The sequence below is a fragment of the Bombina bombina genome, chromosome 2, assembly GCF_027579735.1.
Source record: "Bombina bombina isolate aBomBom1 chromosome 2, aBomBom1.pri, whole genome shotgun sequence".
Lineage (NCBI taxonomy): Eukaryota > Metazoa > Chordata > Amphibia > Anura > Bombinatoridae > Bombina > Bombina bombina.
This window is the reverse complement of record NC_069500.1, coordinates 430,716,956-430,737,214: the sequence shown is the minus strand read 5'-3', so window position 1 is coordinate 430,737,214 and position 20,259 is coordinate 430,716,956. Positions and strand designations below refer to the sequence as shown.

General features: G+C 40.7%; 2 protein-coding genes across 2 annotated transcripts in view; one reads left to right on the top strand and one right to left on the bottom strand.

Moving 5' to 3' along the window:
* RSPH14 (radial spoke head 14 homolog) overlaps nucleotides 1–20,259 on the bottom strand; it is a 491,790-nt gene that overhangs the window by 132,273 nt on the left and 339,258 nt on the right. The window lies entirely within an intron of this gene.
* GNAZ (G protein subunit alpha z) overlaps nucleotides 1–20,259 on the top strand; it is a 320,552-nt gene that overhangs the window by 50,624 nt on the left and 249,669 nt on the right. Inside the window, exon 2 of the mRNA XM_053701995.1 lies at nucleotides 12,995–14,275. Coding sequence (XP_053557970.1) covers nucleotides 13,553–14,275 — 723 coding nt within the window. The 5' untranslated portion in view covers nucleotides 12,995–13,552. The remainder of the gene's footprint in view (nucleotides 1–12,994; nucleotides 14,276–20,259) is intronic.

Genomic DNA, 20,259 nt, shown 5'->3' with positions numbered 1-20,259 from the left:
CTTCTTGGACTTTCAAAGATGAAGCTACTGTGGAACAGCTTTGCAAGGCTGCAACTTGATCCATACGTTTTCCAAATTTACTTTGCCTCGACTGAGGCCACTTTTGGGAGAAAGGTTCTTCAAGCGGTGGGGCCTTCTGTTTAGGTCCTCCTGCCTTGTTCTCCCTCCCTGTTCATTCTGTGTCCTCTAGCTTGGTTATTGGTTCCCACTAGTAATTGGAATGACGTTGTGGACTCTCCATGCCATAGAAAAGAAAACATGTATGCTTACCTGATAAATTTCTCTCTTTCCGGCATGGAGAGTCCACAACCCGCCCTCTTTTTTAATTATAATTCAGCAGTTTTTTTGAGTAAAACTCAGGCACCTTTTTCACCCTTGTGTTTCTTCTTTTTCCATTTTCCTTTGGCTGAATGACTGGGGATTATGGGTAAGGAAAGTTACACTTAACAGCTTTGCTGGGGTGCTCTTTGCATCCTCCTGCTGGCCAGAAGTTGACTATCCCACTTGTAATTGGAATGACGTTTTCCATGCCCGGAAAGAAAGAAATTTATCAGGTAAACATAAATTTTGTTTTCAATTTAAAATGAAAGTCAATGCTAGCGTTGTACAAACACTAAAATTAACTATTGAAACAAATAAAGGGGACTTTCATTTATGAAGTATAAGATACTTCATGTAGAAAGCTCCTTTATTTGTTTCAACCGATCGCCGTTCTTAGCTGCTACAGCAGCCCACGGCTAAAAAGTTTTTTTGCTAAGAGGTGACGTTTTCACCACCTCTTAGCCAATAGCCGTGTGGTAAATCCGGCTCCCATGGGCGCCAAGCTGGATTTACTGCACGGAAAATGAAAATGTCACCTTTTTTACCCTTTTTAGCTGTGGGCTGCTGTAGCAGCTAAGAACGGCGATCGGTTAAAACAAATAAAGGAGCTTTCTACATGAAGTATCTTATACTTTATGAATGAAAGTCCCCTTTATTTGTTTCAATAGTCAATCCTAGCGTTTGTAAAACGCTAGGATTTACTTTCACTTTAACTGCATGTAATAGACATTACTATAAATAATATTATGCACAGATACTGATATAAATATCAAGTGTAAAACATTTTAAAAACTTACTTAGAAGGCCCCAATTTAACACTGTTAATGAGATAAGCCTGGGACACCCACTGAAAGGGGCTGTTAGCAGAACCTCCCTCCTCCCCCCTTCCCCTGCATATGAATAGACTCAATATACAAACAGAAGCAGTCTGAAGTGTGTATACATCAGTATCAGTACTATTTCCCTTGTTCTTTTAGTATCCTTTGTTGAAGAGTAAATCTAGGTAGGTTCATAAAAGCTCAGGAGCGTGCAAGTGGCTTTAGTAACCTATGGCAGCAATGTTTGCAACAATGTATAACACTGCTACAAACAATGTTGCAAAATGCTCCTGCCATAGAGAGGTAGGCTCATAAAAGCTAAGGAGCATGCAAGTGGCTTTAGTAACCTATAGCAGCAATGTTTGCAACAATGTATAACACTGCTACAAACAATGTTGTAAAATGCTTCTGCCATAGAGTGCTAAAGACACGTGCATTGCTACAATGTTGTGCTGCTACATGTCCCTTTAAGAAAGTTTAAATCTCCCAAAAGGTAACAAATATCCAGGAACCAGAAGTGTATCTGGGGCGTAGCTATAGTGGTCTCAGAGCGTCACAATATGCAGAAGCTGAGGAAGAGCTTCAGTCTGTGGGTGACGTCTCTGACTCAGGGAAACCTGATTCAGATATGTCTACTTTTAAAGTTAAGCTTGAGAACCTCCGGGTGTTGCTTGGAGAGGTTTTAGCTGCTCTGAATGACTGTGACACAATTGCAGTGCCAGAGAAATTGTGTAGACTGGATAAATACTATGCGGTGCCGGTGTGTACTGACGTTTTTCCAATACCTAAAAGCTTTACAGAAATTATTACTAAGGAGTGGGACAGACCCGGTGTGCCGTTTCCCCCCCCTCCTATTTTTAGAAAAATGTTTCCAATAGACGCCACCACACGGGACTTATGGCAGACGGTTCCTAAGTTGGAGGGAGCAGTTTCTACTTTAGCAAAGCATACCACTATCCCTGTCGAGGACAGTTGTGCTTTTTCATATCCAATGGATAAAAAATTAGGTTTTATTCAAATCTGTTTGTGGTTCCTAAAAAAGAGGGAACCTTCAGACCAATTTTGGATCTAAAGATCTTAAACAAATTCCTCAGAGTTCCATCGTTCAAAATGGAAACTATTCGGACAATCCTACCTATGATCCAGGAGGGTCAGTACATGACCACAGTGGATTTGAAGGATGCTTACCTTCACATACCGATTCACAAAGATCATCATCGGTTCCTAAGGTTTGCCTTTCTAGACAGGCATTACCAGTTTGTGGCTCTTCCTTCGGGTTAGCTACAGCCCCAATAATTTTTACAAAGGTTCTGGGGTCTCTTCTGGCGGTCCTAAGACCACGGGGCATAGCAGTGGCCCCTTATCTAGACGACATCCTGATACAGGCGTCAAACTTCCAAATTGCCAAATCTCATACGGACATAGTGTTGGCATTTCTGAGGTCGCATGGGTGGAAAGTGAACGAGGGAAAGAGTTCTCCATCACCCCTCACAAGGGTTTCCTTCCTAGGATCTCTGATAGATTCTGTAGAAATGAAAATTTACCTGACGGAGTCCAGGTTATCAAAGCTTGTAAATTCCTGCCGTGTTCTTCACTACATTCCACGCCCTTCAGTGGCTCAGTGCATGGAAGTGATCGGCTTAATGGTAGCGGCGATGGACATAGTGCCATTTGCGCGCCTACATCTCAGACCGCTGCAATTATGCATGCTCAGTCAGTGGAATTGGGATTACACAGATTTGTCCCCTCTGCTAAATCTTGATCAAGAGACCAGAGAATCTCTTCTCTGGTGGCTATCTCGGGTTCATCTGTCCAAAGGTATGACCTTTCGCAGGCCAGATTGGACAATTGTAACAACAGATGCCAGCCTTCTAGGTTGGGGTGCAGTCTGGAATTCCCTGAAGGCTCAGGGATCGTGGACTCAGGAGGAGAAACTCCTCCAAATAAATATTCTGGAGTTAAGAGCAATATTCAATGCTCTTCTAGCTTGGCCTCAGTTAGCAACCCTGAGGTTCATCAGATTTCAGTCGGACAACATCACGACTGTGGCTTACATCAACCATCAAGGGGGGACCAGGAGCTCCCTAGCGATGTTAGAAGTCTCCAAGATAATTCGCTGGGCAGAGACTCACTCTTGCCATCTATCAGCGATCCATATACCAGGTGTAGAGAACTGGGAGGCGAATTTTCTAAATCGTCAGACTTTTCATCCGGGGGAGTGGGAACTCCATCCGGAGGTGTTTGCTCAATTGGTTCATCGTTGGGGCACACCAGAATTGGATCTCATGGCGTCTCGCCAGAACACCAAGCTTCCTTGTTACGGATCCAGGTCCAGGGACCCAGAAGCGACGCTGATAGATGCTCTAGCAGCACCGTGGTTCTTCAATCTGGCTTATGTGTTTCCACCGTTTCCTCTGCTCCCTCGACTGATTGCCAAAATCAAACAGGAGAGAGCATCAGTGATCTTGATCGCGCCTGTGTGGCCACGCAGGACCTGGTATGCAGACCTGGTGGACATGTCATCCTTTCCACCTTGGCCTCTGCCTCTGAGACAAGACCTTCTACTACAAGGTCCTTTCAATCATCCAAATCTAATTTCTCTGAGACTGACTGCCTGGAGATTGAACGCTTGATTTTATCAAGGCGTGGCTTCTCCGAGTCAGTCATTGATACCTTAATACAGGCACGAAAGCCTGTAACCAGGAAAATCTACCGTAAGATATGGCGCAAATATCTTCATTAGTGTGAATCCAAGAATTACTCATGGAGTAAGGTTAGGATTCCTAGGATATTGTCCTTTCTCCAAGAGGGTTTGGATAAAGGATTATCAGCTAGTTCTTTAAAGGGACAGATTTCTGCTCTGTCTATCCTTTTGCACAAGCGTCTGGCAGAGGTTCCAGACGTCCAGGCATTTTGTCAGGCTTTGGTTAGAATTAAGCCTGTGTTTAAACCTGTTGCTCCTCCATGGAGCTTAAACTTGGTTCTTAAGGTTCTTCAAGGAGTTCCGTTTGAACCCCTTCATTCCATTGATATCAAACTTTTATCTTGGAAAGTTCTGTTTTTGATGGCTATTTCCTCGGCTCGTAGAGTCTCTGAGTTATCAGCTTTACAATGTGATTCTCCTTATCTGATTTTCCATACAGATAAAGTAGTTCTGCATACAAAACCTGGGTTTTTACCTAAGGTAGTTTCCAACAAGAATATCAATCAAGAGATTGTTGTTCCATCATTGTGTCCTAATCCTTCTTCAAAGAAGGAACGTCTTTTACATAATTTGGACGTAGTCCGTGCTTTAAAGTTTTACTTACAAGCGACTAAAGATTTTCGTCAAACTTCTTCCCTGTTTGTTGTTTACTCTGGACAGAGGAGAGGTCAAAAGGCTTCGGCAACCTCTTTCTTTTTGGCTTCGGAGCGTAATACGCTTAGCCTAGGAGACTGCTGGACAGCAGCCCCCTGAAAGGATTACAGCTCATTCTACTAGAGCTGTGGCTTCCACCTGGGCCTTTAAAAATGAGGCTTCTGTTGAACAGATTTGCAAAGCGGCGACTTGGTCTTCGCTTCATACCTTCTCAAAATTTTACAAATTTGATACTTTTGCTTCTTCGGAGGCTATTTTTGGGAGAAAGGTTCTACAGGCAGTGGTCCCTTCCGTTTAAGTACCTGCCTTGTCCCTCCCTTCATCCGTGTACTTTAGCTTTGGTATTGGTATCCCACAAGTAATGGATGATCCGTGGACTGGATACACCTAACAAGAGAAAACATAATTTATGCTTACCTGATAAATTTATTTCTCTTGTGGTGTATCCAAGTCCACGGCCCGCCCTGTCCTTTTAAGGCAGGTCTAAATTTTAAACTACAGTCACCACTGCACCCTATGGTTTCTCCTTTCTCGGCTAGTTTCGGTCGAATGACTGGATATGGCAGTTAGGGGAGGAGCTATATAGCAGCTCTGCTGTGGGTGATCCTCTTGCAACTTCCTGTTGGGAAGGAGAATATCCCACAAGTAATGGATGATCCGTGGACTGGATACACCACAAGAGAAATAAATTTATCAGGTAAGCATAAATTATGTTTTTTGAGGTTTACTGTCCCTTTAAGGCAGAAAGACCCACTAACAACAACAGAAGACAGCTGCAGTAAAGTCCTGATAAAGTATCAAAAAGGAGGAAACCCAGCGTTTGGTAAAGTGTCCATGCATTCCATACTTCAAGCATCCATTGCCTGCAAAGGATTCTTGACAAAGTATTAAAAATGAACATTTTATTTATGATTGTGTGCATTTGTCCAATTACATTTGAGCCCCTGAAATAAGGGGACTGTGTATAAAAATGGTTCCAATTCCTTAACGTTTCATACAATATTTTTGTTCAACTCTGCACTTCAATTGAATCTCGGTTGTTTAATTTCAAATCCATAGTGGTGGCGTACAGAGCCTGAATGATGAAAATTGTGTCAGTGTCTAATTATTTATATAACTGTAGATCAAAGCAAGGAAACTTTAAACCTTCATCAACCACCGCTCATTTTTTTGCCAAAGAAAGGTACCTAAAAAGGCTCTTACAAGACAATAAAATCTATGTGCATGCTAATTTGAAATATAAAGGTGCAGCAATTTAATTTACTCCTATTATCAATTTTTCTTTCTTCTCTTGGTATCTTTATTTTAAAAAGCAGAAATGTAAGCTTATGAGCCAGACTATTTTTGGTTCAGAACACTGGGTAGTGCTTGCTGATTGGTGGCTACATTTTAGCCACCAATCAGCAAGCGCTACCCAGGTGCTGAACCAAAGATGAGCCGGCTCCTGCTTTTTCAAATAAAGATACCAAGAAAACGAAGAAAAATTTATAATAGGAGTAAATAAGAAAGTCGCTTAAAATTACATGCATTACCTGAATCATGAAATAAAAAAAAATTGGGTTCAGTGTACCTTTAAAGCCAAGAACTCTCAACATTTCCAGTCACTGAGGGTGCATGCCTGCAAAACTACAACATTTAAAAGCTATGTGTTCATTCACATTACAAGCACCTGAACAATTGTGTTTATTATTGCACAGACTGTAGCTGCACATGAGCAGGATATTGATCTGTGAAAGTTCACAGTCAGTTACTTGGATATCTCATTATTATAACAATCTAACTCATGCAGTTGGACATTGGTGTGTCCCAGCAAGGGGGAGGTACTTTTTATTATGGATTAGAAGGACAATGCTGACATAAAATAGAAGCATGTTGAATATGTTGGAATAAATTACCATAGCCTATCATCTAGATTACATTGTGTTTGACAAATTATATGTTATGAATTTGATTGACTACAAAAGTCTCCTTTCTTATTCCCTTTATACTGCCAAATATTGACAATTATTTTTCTTTCACAACCTTTCACATGTTATATTGAATGGAAAAAAATAAATATAAAGAGCAAAAACACCAGATACCCTGCATATGAAAAGACAGATAACATAAACAGGGGTCAGCAGGAGTCTGTAAACGTGAGTATACATCTGACATGGTGGGACTTGGTTAGGAGTCTGAAAATCAGCACAATGTTCTTAAAAAAAATAAGCAAAACTATAAATTTTTATAAAAACACTACGAGATGGGCTATATAAATGGATCATCTACAAAACATTTATGCAAAAAAAAATTTTTTGTGTACAATGTCCCTACATAGACTTTCAAGGTTGGTAGAGCTGAAATGACCTGTTCTTACAAATTAGAGCATGGCATTTTTGCACTACAGTGTCCTTTTAAAACTCAGCTGCCTTGATGACCTTGAAATCTGGTACCTTTTTTTCTGTAGGGGGCTGGTGGCAAATGAAAAGAGCTTCAGTGTGAAGCTAAAAGTGTCACTGTGACTATGTTAATTACAGTGCCTGTTAGGAGTGTTGTAAAAACTGGAAAAGCCTGAATGACTAATTGACTTAACCCACGTGCTAATATAAATATACAGAATTAATGAATGATGATTATGGAAAAGCTAATGATATTCTGTCTGCAGTTATTACTCTATGGCTATCTTAGATACATGGGGAGACTGGGGGTAAAACAAGATGGTATGAATTGTATAGATATATGATTGTTTTCATGTCCTCATCTTTCCTTTGTCTGTACAAAAATGTAAATAAAGATATTTAAATAAATAAAAACAGGATGGTAAGAATGTGTGTGGGGGACATGGGAGAAGACAAGGAAATAATTAAGGGCAATAATAAAAAGCTCCAAAAGTTACATGAAGATAATAGTGTGTGTCATTTTGTGGGAGCTGTTAGAATAGCTACCTATAAGGCACAACGCTTCTGTGTATGTGCATAAGCCCTTGTGGCACCTGTGCACCTGTGTGTTATGACAGCCATTTGGCAGCATTCCCTTAGCAGGTATTGATTCCACAGGACATTGCATGATCTGACCCTAGAGGGAGTTTGCCAGGGATTCTATTGTTTCCTGCACCAATCAATATTTCTTGCTCCTTACGTAATCTTCTTCAGCGGATCGATGCTCACTGCAAAACTAAAGCATCCATTGTTCCCATATGTTGCACAACCAGAGCAGCTGAGCTCACAGATTGAGGAATGTGGTGAAAGAACAAAACGGTCTTTTCTTACATTGATGGTTAAAAATCAGTTTTAGATAGAAACGTGCAGCTATACTGTTTGCATGGTGATAACTTTGCAATTTGTTGACATAATCTAATAGTAGTAATGGTTTTACAGAATTAAAAGTGCAATAAACACTGAGATTGTAATACAAACTACGTAATTTTGCAGCGTAAAACAACTTTGCCTCATACTTTTATGATTTATTTTGCCCCTTTTCCTGTAACTTAAATCTCATAATTGTGTATTTCTCTTGTTAAGTGTATCCAGTCCACGGATCATCCATTACTTGTGGGATATTCTCCTTCCCAACAGGAAGTTGCAAGAGGATCACCCACAGCAGAGTTGCTATATAGCTCCTCCCCTCACTGCCATATCCAGTCATTCTCTTGCAACTCTCAACAAAGATGGACGTAGTAAGAGGAGAGTGGTGTATTATAGTTAGTTTTTTAACTTCAATCAAAAGTTTGTTATTTTTAAGTGTACTGTTTATCTCAGGCAGTATTTAGAAGAAGAATCTGCCTGCATTTTCTATGATCTTAGCAGAAGTAACTAAGATCCATGGCTGTTCTCACATATTCTGAGGAGTGAGGTAACTTCAGAGGGGGAATGGCGTGCAGGTTTTCCTGCAATAAGGTTTGTGCAGTTAATATATTTCTAGGGATGGAATTTGCTAGAAAAATGCTGCTGATACCGGATTAATGTAAATTAAGCCTTAAATGCAGTGATAGCGACTGGTATCAGGCTTATTAATAGAGATACATACTCTTATAAAAGTGTAATATAAAACGTTTGCTGGCATGTTAATCGTTATTATATATGTTTGGTGACAAAACTTATTGGGGCCTAGTTTTTTTCCACATGGCTGGTTTGATTTTTGCCTAGAAACAGGCTTTCCACTGTTGCAATATGAGTGGGAAGGGCCTATTTTAGTGCTTTTCTGTGCAACTAAAAATACTGACAGAGACATTCAGCTTCCCTCTGCATGATACAGGACATCTCTGAAGGGCTCAAAAGGCTTCAAAGTCGTGTTTGAGGAGGGTAACAATCACAGTAGACTGTGGCAGTTGTTGTGACTGTGTTTAAAAAACGTTTTTGTCATTTATTATTCTGTTTTTGTTATTAAGGGGTTAATTATCCATTTGCAAGTGGGTGCAATGCTCTGCTGACTTGTTACATACACTGTAAAAAGTCTAAATTACTCAACATTCCTTTCAAGGGACAGACCTTATTCGGGCCTGGTTTGAAAGAAATTATTGCTGACATTACTGGAGGTAAGGGTCATACCCTTCCTCAGGACAGGGCCAAATCAAAGGCCAAACAGTCTAATTTTCGTGCCTTTCGAAATTTCAAGGCAGGTGCAGGATCAACTTCCTCTGCTTCAAAACAAGAGGGAACTTTTGCTCAATCCAAGCAGGCCTGGAAACCTAACCAGTCCTGGAACAAGGGCAAGCAGGCCAGAAAGCCTGCTGCTGCCTCTAAGACAGCATGAAGGAGCGGCCCCTATCCGACAACGGATCTAGTAGGGGGCAGACTCTCTCTCTTCGCCCAGGCGTGGGCAAGAGATGTTCAGGATCCCTGGGCGTTGGAGATCATATCTCAGGGATATCTTCTGGACTTCAAAGCTTCTCCTCCACAAGGGAGATTTCACCTTTCAAGATTATCTGCAAACCAGATAAAGAAAGAGGCATTCCTAAGCTGTGTACAAGATCTCCTTGTAATGGGAGTGATCCATCCAGTTCCGCGGACGGAACAAGGACAGGGGTTTTATTCAAATCTGTTTGTGGTTCCCAAAAAAGAGGGAACCTTCAGACCAATTTTGGATTTAAAGATCCTAAACAAATTCCTCAGAGTTCCGTCATTCAAGATGGAAACTATTCGAACCATTTTACCCATGATCCAAGAGGGTCAGTACATGACCACAGTGGACTTAAAGGATGCCTACATTCACATTCCGATTCACAAGAATCATCATCAGTTCCTGAGGTTTGCCTTTCTAGACAGGCATTACCAATTTGTAGCTCTTCCATTCGGGTTGACTACAGCCCCAAGAATTTTTACAAAGGTTCTGGGCTCACTTCTGGCGGTCCTAAGACCGCGAGGCATAGCGGTGGCTCCTTACCTGGACAACAGCCTGATACAGGCGTCAAGCTTTCAAATTGCCGAATCTCATACAGAGATAGTTCTGGCATTCCTGAGGTTGCATGGGTGGAAAGTGAACGAAGAAAAGAGTTCTCTATCTCCTCTCACGAGGGTTTCCTTCCTAGGGACTCTAATAGATTCTGTAGAAATGAAAATTTACCTGACGGAGTCCAGGTTATCAAAACTTCTAAATGCTTGCCGTGTTCTTCACTCCATTCCGCGCCCCACGGTGGTTCAGTGCATGGAAGTAATCGGCTTAATGGTAGCGGCGATGGACATAGTGCCATTCGCGCGCCTGCATCTCAGACCGCTGCAATTATGCATGCTCAGTCAGTGGAATGGGGATTACACAGATTTGTCCCCTCTACTAAATCTGGATCAGGAAACCAGAGATTCTCTTCTCAGGTGGTTATCTCGGGCCCATCTGTCCAAGGGTATGACCTTTCGCAGACCAGATTGGACAATTGTAACAACAGATGCCAGCCTTCTAGGTTGGGGTGCAGTCTGGAACTCCCTGAAGGCTCAGGGTTCATGGACTCAGGAGGAGAAACTCCTCCCAATAAATATTCTGGAGTTAAGAGCAATATTCAATGCTCTTCTGGCTTGGCCTCAGCTAGCAACACTGAGGTTCATCAGATTTCAGTCAGACAACATCACGACTGTGGCTTACATCAACCATCAAGGGGGAACCAGGAGTTCCCTAGTGATGTCAGAAGTCTCCAAGATAATTCGCTGGGCAGAGACTCACTCTTGCCACCTGTCAGCGATCCATATCCCAGGTGTAGAGAACTGGGAGGCGGATTTTCTAAGTCGTCAGACTTTTCATCCGGGGGAATGGGAACTCCATCCGGAGGTGTTTGCTCAATTGGTTCTCCATTGGGGCAAACCAGAATTGGATCTCATGGCGTCTCGCCAGAACGCCAATCTTCCTTGTTATGGATCCAGGTCCAGGGACCCAGAAGCGGGACTGATAGATGCTCTAGCAGCGCCTTGGTTCTTCAACCTGGCTTATGTGTTTCCACCATTTCCTCTGCTCCCTCGTCTGATTGCCAAAATCAAACAGGAAGAGCATTGGTGATATTGATAGCGCCTGCGTGGCCACGCAGGACCTGGTATGCAGACCTAGTGGACATGTCATCCTTTCCACCATGGACTCTGCCTCTGAGACAAGACCTTCTAATACAAGGTCCTTTCAATCATCCGAATCTACTTTCTCTGAGACTGACTGCATGGAGATTGAACGCTTGATCCTATCAAAGCGTGGCTTTTCCGAGTCAGTAATTGATACCTTAATACAGGCACGAAAGCCTGTCACCAGGAAAATTTACCACAAGATATGGCGTAAATATCTTCATTGGTGTGAATCCAAGAATTACTCATGGAGTAGGGTTAGGATTCCTAGGATATTGTCCTTCCTCCAAGAGGGTTTGGAAAAAGGATTATCAGCTAGTTCTTTAAAGGGACAGATTTCTGCTCTGTCTATTCTTTTACACAAGCGTCTGGCAGAAGTTCCAGACGTTCAGGCATTTTGTCAGGCTTTAGTTAGAATTAAGCCTGTGTTTAAACCTGTTGCTCCTCCATGGAGCTTAAACTTGGTTCTTAAAGTTCTTCAAGGGGTTCCATTTGAACCCCTTCATTCTATTGATATCAAACTTCTTTCATGGAAAGTTCTTTTTCTGATGGCTATTTCCTCGGCTCGAAGAGTCTCGGAGTTATCTGCCTTACATTGTGATTCTCCTTATCTGATCTTTCATTCAGATAAAGTTGTTCTGCGTACAAAACCTGGGTTTTTACCTAAGGTGGTTTCTAACAAGAATATCAATCAAGAGATTGTTGTTCCATCATTATGTCCTAATCCTTCTTCAAAGAAGGAACGTCTTTTGCATAATCTAGACGTAGTCCGTGCCTTGAAGTTTTACTTACAGGCTACTAAAGATTTTCGCCAAACATCTAACCTGTTTGTTGTTTACTCTGGACAGAGGAGAGGTCAGAAGGCCTCGGCAACCTCTCTTTCTTTTTGGCTTTGGAGTATAATCCGTTTAGCCTATGAGACTGCTGGACAGCAGCCTCCTGAAAGGATTACAGCTCATTCTACTAGAGCTGTGGCTTCCACCTGGGCCTTTAAAAATGAGGCCTCTGTTGAACAGATTTGCAAGGCTGAGACTTGGTCTTCGCTTCATACCTTTTCCAAATTTTACAAATTTGATACTTTTGCTTCTTCGGAGGCTGTTTTTGGGAGAAAGGTTCTACAGGCAGTGGTTCCTTCCGTTTAAGTTCCTGCCTTGTCCCTCCCATCATCTGTGTACTTTAGCTTTGGTATTGGTATCCAACAAGTAATGGATGATCCGTGGACTGGATACACTTAACAAGAGAAAACATAATTTATGCTTACCTGATAAATTTATTTCTCTTGTAGTGTATCCAGTCCACGGCCCGCCCTGTCCTTTTCAGGCAAGTCTAAATTTTAATTAAACTACAGTCACCACTGCACCCTATGGTTTCTCCTTTTCTCGGCTTGTTTCGGTCGAATGACTGGATATGGCAGTGAGGGGAGGAGCTATATAGCAGCTCTGCTGTGGGTGATCCTCTTGCAACTTCCTGTTGGGAAGGAGAATATCCCACAAGTAATGGATGATCCGTGGACTGGATACACTACAAGAGAAATAAATTTATCAGGTAAGCATAAATTATGTTTTTCCAGTCCTGAAAACTGAAAAAACATGTGGCAGGCTTCCCAAGCTTGTCATTTCTGCTGGAGATTACATTTTTGTTAACACGACAGTGGTAAACCATGTCATCAGCAGATTTAGAGGCCTATTTATTAAAGGTCTGTCGGACCTGGTCCGACAGACATTACTAAATGCGGAGAGCAATACGCTCTCCGTATTCAGCATTGCACCAGCAGCTCTTGTGAGCAAACAGAAATTAGATTTTATAAAATACAAGATGATATAGTCTTGAAACTTGATTTCTGGATATATTCAGATACACAGTCTTGTAGACACCGTACTCCAGTCTGTAAGCGAAAAAAAGCATAGTACATAGATATTGGCATATCAGGAAGATAGGAATACACATACACTGGTTTCTCAATTGTTTCTCTTTGTCTTTGACAGGTACAGGTTCTGCTTCAGGTCATCATCAAGTAGGAGGTGGAAAGAATAAAAAAACTCCAATGGAATAGACAAGACAGCGGTCACAGGATCTCTCGCTGTACAGAGCACATTGCCATGGCAACCTGAAAATACAATTAAAAAGGCCAGGAAGACAGTAGCAGAGCAGATGAGTAGGTTGCTCCTTACCTTTGGACAGAAGGAAGTAAAATAATTATGCAGAGGAGAAAAGGATATATGCCAGATGCGGTTATACAGTGGAGAAGGGAAGTGTCCTTTCATTGAGAAGGAATGTCCCACAGCTACCTCCAGGAAAGGGGAGTGCCATGAAAGTTACTGAGGAGTTAATCGGTTTGCAGTTCAGCTACTTCATATATTCACAATTCTAAAGAGTCTGAGCTCCTAGGACATCTCATATTGGCCCATTAGATAGTTCTTATACTTTCATACCTAACACTAAGACTGAAGGACACCGCTCTTTTCTATAAGAGAAAGGGATCAGGGAATAATAAGGTGGAGAGTGAGAACAATTTCATTTGTCTGGTTACTGACTGCTATACCATGGGATGTCGTCAAAGTGCGGAGGAGAAAGAGGCAGCACGGCGCTCTCGAAGGATTGACCGCCACCTGCGCTCTGAGAGTCAGCGCCAACGAAGGGAGATTAAACTCCTGCTCTTAGGTACCAGCAATTCTGGCAAGAGCACCATAGTCAAGCAGATGAAAATCATCCACAGTGGGGGTTTCAACTTGGAGGCTTGCAAAGAATACAAGCCTCTAATTATCTACAATGCCATAGACTCTTTGACCCGCATCATCAGGGCGCTAGCCACACTCAAGATTGAGTTCCATAACCCTGACCGGGCATATGATGCAGTGCAACTATTTGCCTTGACTGGCCCTGCGGAAAGTAAAGGTGAGATCACATCTGAACTTCTAGGAGTAATGAAACGGCTGTGGGCAGACTCTGGTGTGCAGGAATGCTTCTCTCGCTCCAATGAGTACCACCTGGAAGATAACGCTGCCTATTACCTTAATGACCTGGAGAGAATTGCAGCAGTGGAGTACATACCCACAGTGGAGGACATCCTGCGCTCCCGAGACATGACGACAGGTATTGTCGAGAATAAGTTCACCTTCAAGGAGCTCACTTTCAAGATGGTTGATGTTGGGGGCCAACGATCTGAGCGCAAAAAATGGATCCACTGCTTTGAGGGTGTGACTGCCATTATATTCTGTGTGGAACTCAGTGGATATGACTTGAAGTTGTATGAGGACAACCAGACGGTAAGTTTTTGGGAAAGTGCAATCTGGGAGTGATATATGTTTCATAATCAATAATGGTCTTATTGTCTTAATTTAACTTTAACTTGAAACACAGACAGATCACAGCTACCACAAAACAGCTTGTTATTGCCACCTATCATGCAAAAGTATTTTTAACATATGGTCCTTTAAATACATCACAGATATTTTAGGTATGTACAAAGATTTTATACTTGACTGTAACAGTAGAGGTCAGGAAGGAATCTAGGTTAACGCAATTTTAGGTCATATTATTAATGGTAATAAATAATTACTGATTAGTTGGTAAGATAAAGTTGTTTTGAGGGGCTGTACTAAACAACCAGAAGTACATGTATTTAGGTGTAGTCTATCCTTGAAAAAGCAGAATAGATTTTGTATTAAATGTATCACCGTATAATGAGTGCAGCTCAGGTGAAAGGTGTGTGGCAAGTAAAAAATCAAAACATTCCCCGGTTTCACTACAGCCCCAACAAAAACATTGTGAGAGGGACGTTAATATCTAGGTTACTGGATGCGATTTTTAAAAAATATATTTGGACCTTTGTTCTCCTCAAACGTAATGGAGATGATTTTTTACTAGTGGGAATCTTACTCCAAATAAGTTACAAAAAAATCTAAGCTAAGTCTAACAGCTTGTGTTGGGAATTCAGTGAACTGAGGACTAAAAAAAGCAAAACAAAAAAAAACTTTAATACGCCCATTTAGGGAAGTTATTAATGGGACCGTAAAAAAAATATCAAGCTTTACCATAAACAAAGCTACACTTATATTTTTATTAAAGGGACAGTAAAGTCAAAATGGAAGTTTTGGGTTTCAATTCTAAACAACTTTCCTGTTTACTTCTGTTATCTAATTTGCTTTGTTATCTTATTTATTCTTTGTTGCAAACGTGCACTACTGGGAGCTAGCTGCTGATTGGTCTCTTTTCATTGTCTCACCCGATGTGTTCAACTAACTCACAGTAGTTCATTGCTGCTTCTTCGACAACAGATACCAAGGGAATAAAGCAAATTTGATAGACGTACATTGGGAAATTGTTTAAAATTGTATGCTCTGTATGAATCATGAAAAAAAATTGGGTTTCATGTCCCTTTAAACTTCTCTGTTCAAATGACTAGCCAGTTACATAGAATCTTATTTTGTATATTAATAAATTGTGACAAGTTATTAATCCTGCTAAATTGTAAGGCTTCATCTGCCCCAGGCATTTACCAACGGAATGAAAAATGTTGGTGTTTGTAGCTCTTAGATTATGAAACAAATGAGAATTATTTTCACATTAAAGTTCTATGTACACCTGACCATATAAAAGGGCTCTGTATGACTTTATTTACTTTTTGTTTCAAAGTTTGTAAAATATATATTTTCTTTTGTTTGTGCAAGCTGCTATTGATAAAGACAGAGCACAGCAATGCCCTGTTGCTATTAGTAGACATAACACTTCAGCCGCGTAAATTGACAGTTAACTGTAAAATTATTTTTCCCTGACTGTGCTGCCCATGACTTGTTATACCAGCTGCAGTGTCTGAGATATTGCTCATTTATGCTTATTTTTGCAAAAGAAATAGCTGGATTTGCTGTATCAAACCACAGCTCATCAAAATAGGCTTGGCTTGCAGAGCGGTCAGATCTTGTTATCTTATCACTCAAATGCTTACCTTGGGGCCTATTTATTAAAGGTCTTGTGGACCTGATCCGACAGTGCGGATCAGGTCCGCAAGACCTCGCTGAATGCGGAGAGCAATACGCTCTCCTCATTTAACATTGCACCAGCAGCTCACAAGAGCTGCTGGTGCAACGCCGCCCCTGGTGTCAATCAACCCGATCGTACTCGATCGGGTTGATTTCCGGTGATTCCTGTCCGCCTCATCAGAGCAGGCGGACAGGGTTATGGAGCAGTGGTCTTTAGACCGCTGCTTCATAACTGGTGTTTCTGGCGAGTTTAAAGACTCGCCAGAAACACAGGCCCACAAGCTCCGGAGTTCGGAGCTTAATAAATGGCCCCCCTGATCTTTGTCTCTGTACAATATGTTGAAACAACAATTGAAAATGAAAATTTTAGAGCTTTATCTCTTCTCCCACCCACTGTGAGTGTAATTTCTTATTCTGGCTGTGTCTACATAGTTACTCAATAGCCTATACCTAGGTATAGAAACTTTCAATATAGGTAGGGATACTACAGGCTAAATCAGCTATTTCAAATGCCAATATAAAGGATAATGAGCTATTTGTAAACTGTTAAATACACTACAGCAGGTAAAATAAATAATTGGGAACAAATTAGAGAGAAAGTTTTTGGGTTAACTGTCCCTTTACCATTTAGTAGTTAAAGCACAGAGGAAATACACCGGTTTATGGTAGCTATTATTTTCAATGGGAGCAAGTAGAACACAATAGTGACACTTCCCTTTGACTGTCACTGTTATATTAAACTGTTTTAGCTGTTGTACAACTGCTTTTAGGCGGACAGAAACAGTGGAGAGTAAAAAAAAAACCTAGCTCACCTGAGGTCCCCTTGTTGCAATTAATCCTAATCCTAACTATGAACTACAAATCACCCTAATCATGCTGTCCCAATGCCACTACATCCACTACAACAAATCACCACCATTCAGCCTCCACCACAAGCACCCATCACTTCACATACCCCATCTTTTTTATTTTATATCACGCTTCGTCCTTCTTGTATTCTTGATTTTAAAAATAAATGTGCTCCTCATGAATTTTATTAACCCCTTAATGACCACATCACTTTTCCATTTTCTGTCTGTTTGGGACCAAGGCTATTTTTACATTTTTGCTGTGTTTGTGTTTAGCTGTAATTTTTACATGTTCTTTGCTTTTTTGCAAGTTATAGGGCAATAAATACAAGTAGCACTTTTCCAAACCACTTTTTTTCAAAATTAGCGCTAGTTACATTGGAACACTGATATCTTTCAGGAATCTCTAAATATCCCTTGACATGTATCTATTTTGTTTTAGAAGACATCCCAAAGTATTGATCTAGGCCCATTTTGGCATATTTCATGCCACAATTTCACCGCCAAATGCGATTAAATAAAAAAAATTGTTCACTTTTTCACAACTTATGCAATTATTACATAAATAGTTGTAAATGCTTCTCTGGGATCCCCTTTGTTCATAAATAGCCGACATATATGTCTTTGGCTTTGCTTTTTGGTAATTAGAAGGCTGCTAAATGCCACTGCGCACCACACGTGTCTTATGCCCAGCAGTGAAGGGGTTAATTAGGGAGCATGTAGGGAGCTTCTAGGGTTAATTTCCTGTTGCTGCATCCAAAAACCTTTTCTAAGGGCTGTTGTAGTGGAAAAAAGTACATGATCTTATCCAATATCTGGCTACTAAGTTTGAAAGAAGAAGAAGTAAGGGTTTCACAGATCCAGATTAAGTAAACAGTAACAGTACCTTAACGTATGGGAAAAGATGCCGTCGTCCTTAGCACCGTAAGAGAAACACCCCAGTGAGTGACGTTGCTACCTCTAGCAAGTCGGCGGGTGAACTGTGAGTTTGTCTTCACCTTTTAATGCATACTGAATACATTTTTCTAAGTATTACTTAAGGCTTGTGCATAGTGCTTGCTGTATCTTTTGGACTTTACTCTTCACCTTCTCTAAGTTTGAAACCCCTGATATCTGTTTCACTTTTCTTACCAGCGAGACAAAGTAGCACCAAGAATTTTTTTGTTACACCCATATTTTTGGTCATGCATCTTTTAAAAAAGACATTCCAGGTGAAGTTTGAATAACAAGTTAATATTATCTCTCCTTTTTTGTACTAAACGCTCTTCCTGTAACATTAACAAAACTACTGCATATTCCTGCTCTGTTGCTGCAGACAGAAAAGTACCATTAATTCAGTACTTCTCTTTTTTTATGGCGTCATGGCGTCGTCTGCAAAAAATATTTATTTTTCCATGAAGCACTTTACCAAAATGTCTATGAATAAGGCTTGCGGGCCAAAACGCGTTAGACAATATCTGTGCATGTTGTTGTTTTTATTTTTTGAATCTCACCTTGAGTTTCCAATATTAGATTGATCTATTTGTGCTTTGAATGACTTGCTGGTTCTTTGGGAGTTTCAGTACTTTACCAATATCCCTACCTATGTTGCTAGAATGAAATAAATAAGCAAAAGCTGAAATAAACATAATTTACTGCCAGGACCCACTACCTTCCTCCTTTTGGCACACTTATATGCCTGGTGATATCAGCACTCTGGGTTCCTGTCTTCTGACAAAAGAAGAGAGTCACATGTCCGCTTAAATAACACTGTTAATGCAGCCCTAGTGCATCTCTTAGCTACATAAAGGAGGAAAAAAACATCTGGTGTATATTTGTATGACATGATCATTCTACAATAAATCCATGTGTACCTTGGCTTGTCAATCATGGTCTGGTCTGAGGACATTTCTGGAGCTGCCTGGTCTCAGGTTTCTTTTAACCAATATACAAATGAAAAACAGAGGAAAGATGGGCAGCAGGGCAAATCTCTCAATTCAGGGTGATCCTTCAAATTGTGAAAAGAGACATGAAACTCACTATTTTTCTTTCATGATTCAGATAGAGAATACAATTTTAAACAACATTCCAATTTACTTCTCTATTATCTAATTTGCTCCATTCTTTAGATATCCCTTGTTGAAGAAATAGCAATATACACGGGTCAGCCAATCACACAAGGCATCTATGTGCAGCCACCAATCAGCAGCTACTGAGCCAATCTAGATATGCTTTTTAACAAATGATATCAAAAGAATGACGCAAATTAGACAATAGAAGTAAATTGGAAAGTTGTTTAAAATTGCATGCTCTGTCTGAATCATAAAAGAAAAATGTGTGTTTCATGTCGCTAAATGACGGGGACCTAAATTTTGCAGAATCCTGTATAGCATTAACTAAAAATATTTTTAAAATGTAAAGGTGTTTTTGTACATTTTTTATAAGGTTCAAGTGAAATATGTGGTTAGAGTGTAAGGTAGGCTTCTCATAAATACATATCTCATAAGATAATGATTTATAAACTGCTGTGTAAAACTTTCACCTGTCTAATTTATTACATTACAATAATCACTTATTGAGCTGTCATTTCAAACTTATAGGGACAAAACACTAGACAGTTTTTATTTTGTTATTTAGATAGCACATACAATTTTAAACAACTTTCATACTTAGGTATGCTTAGGAGCAGGAAGTTAATTGCTGATTGGTGGCTGTCATGTATGTCTCCTGTCATTGGCTCACCCAGTGTGTTCAGCTATCTCCTAGTAATGCATTGTTGCTCCTTTAACAAACGATACAAAGAGAATGAAACAGGTTTGATTTAAAAAAAATTGCAAAGTTGTTTAAAATGGTATGCTACATTTGAATCATAAAATAAAAAAATGTGCTTCATGTCCTAAAAAGGGACAAGTCCCTGGCACAAGGTTAGGGTATCCAGGATTCTGGCCATTCTCCAGGATGGACTGGATAAGGGTCTTGCCACCAGTTCCTTAAAGGGACAGATTTCGGCGGCGGCGGTCCTATTACACAAGAAGCTAGCAGAGCTTCCTGATATTCAGTCCTTTGTTCAGGCTTCGTTTAGGACCTGTCTTTAGAAATTCTGCTCCTCCTTGGAGCTTAAACTTGGTTTTGCAGAGGGCTCCATTTGAGCCTATGCATGTGCTTGACATTAAGATTCTTTCCTGGAAGGTTCTCTTTCTTCTGGCTATTGCATCAGCTCGCAGGGTCTCTGAGTTAGCGGCCTTACAATCTGAGCCCCCTTACCTGTTTTTTCACGTGGATAAGGCTGTGCTTCGCACTGAGTTGCGATTTCTTCCTAAGGTGGCATCAGATCGTAACATCAATCAGGAAAATAGTAGTTCCTTCCTTGTGTCCTATCCCTTCTTTGTCTAAGGAAAGGTTACTGCATAACTTAGATGTGGTTCGAGCCTTGAAGTTTTATCT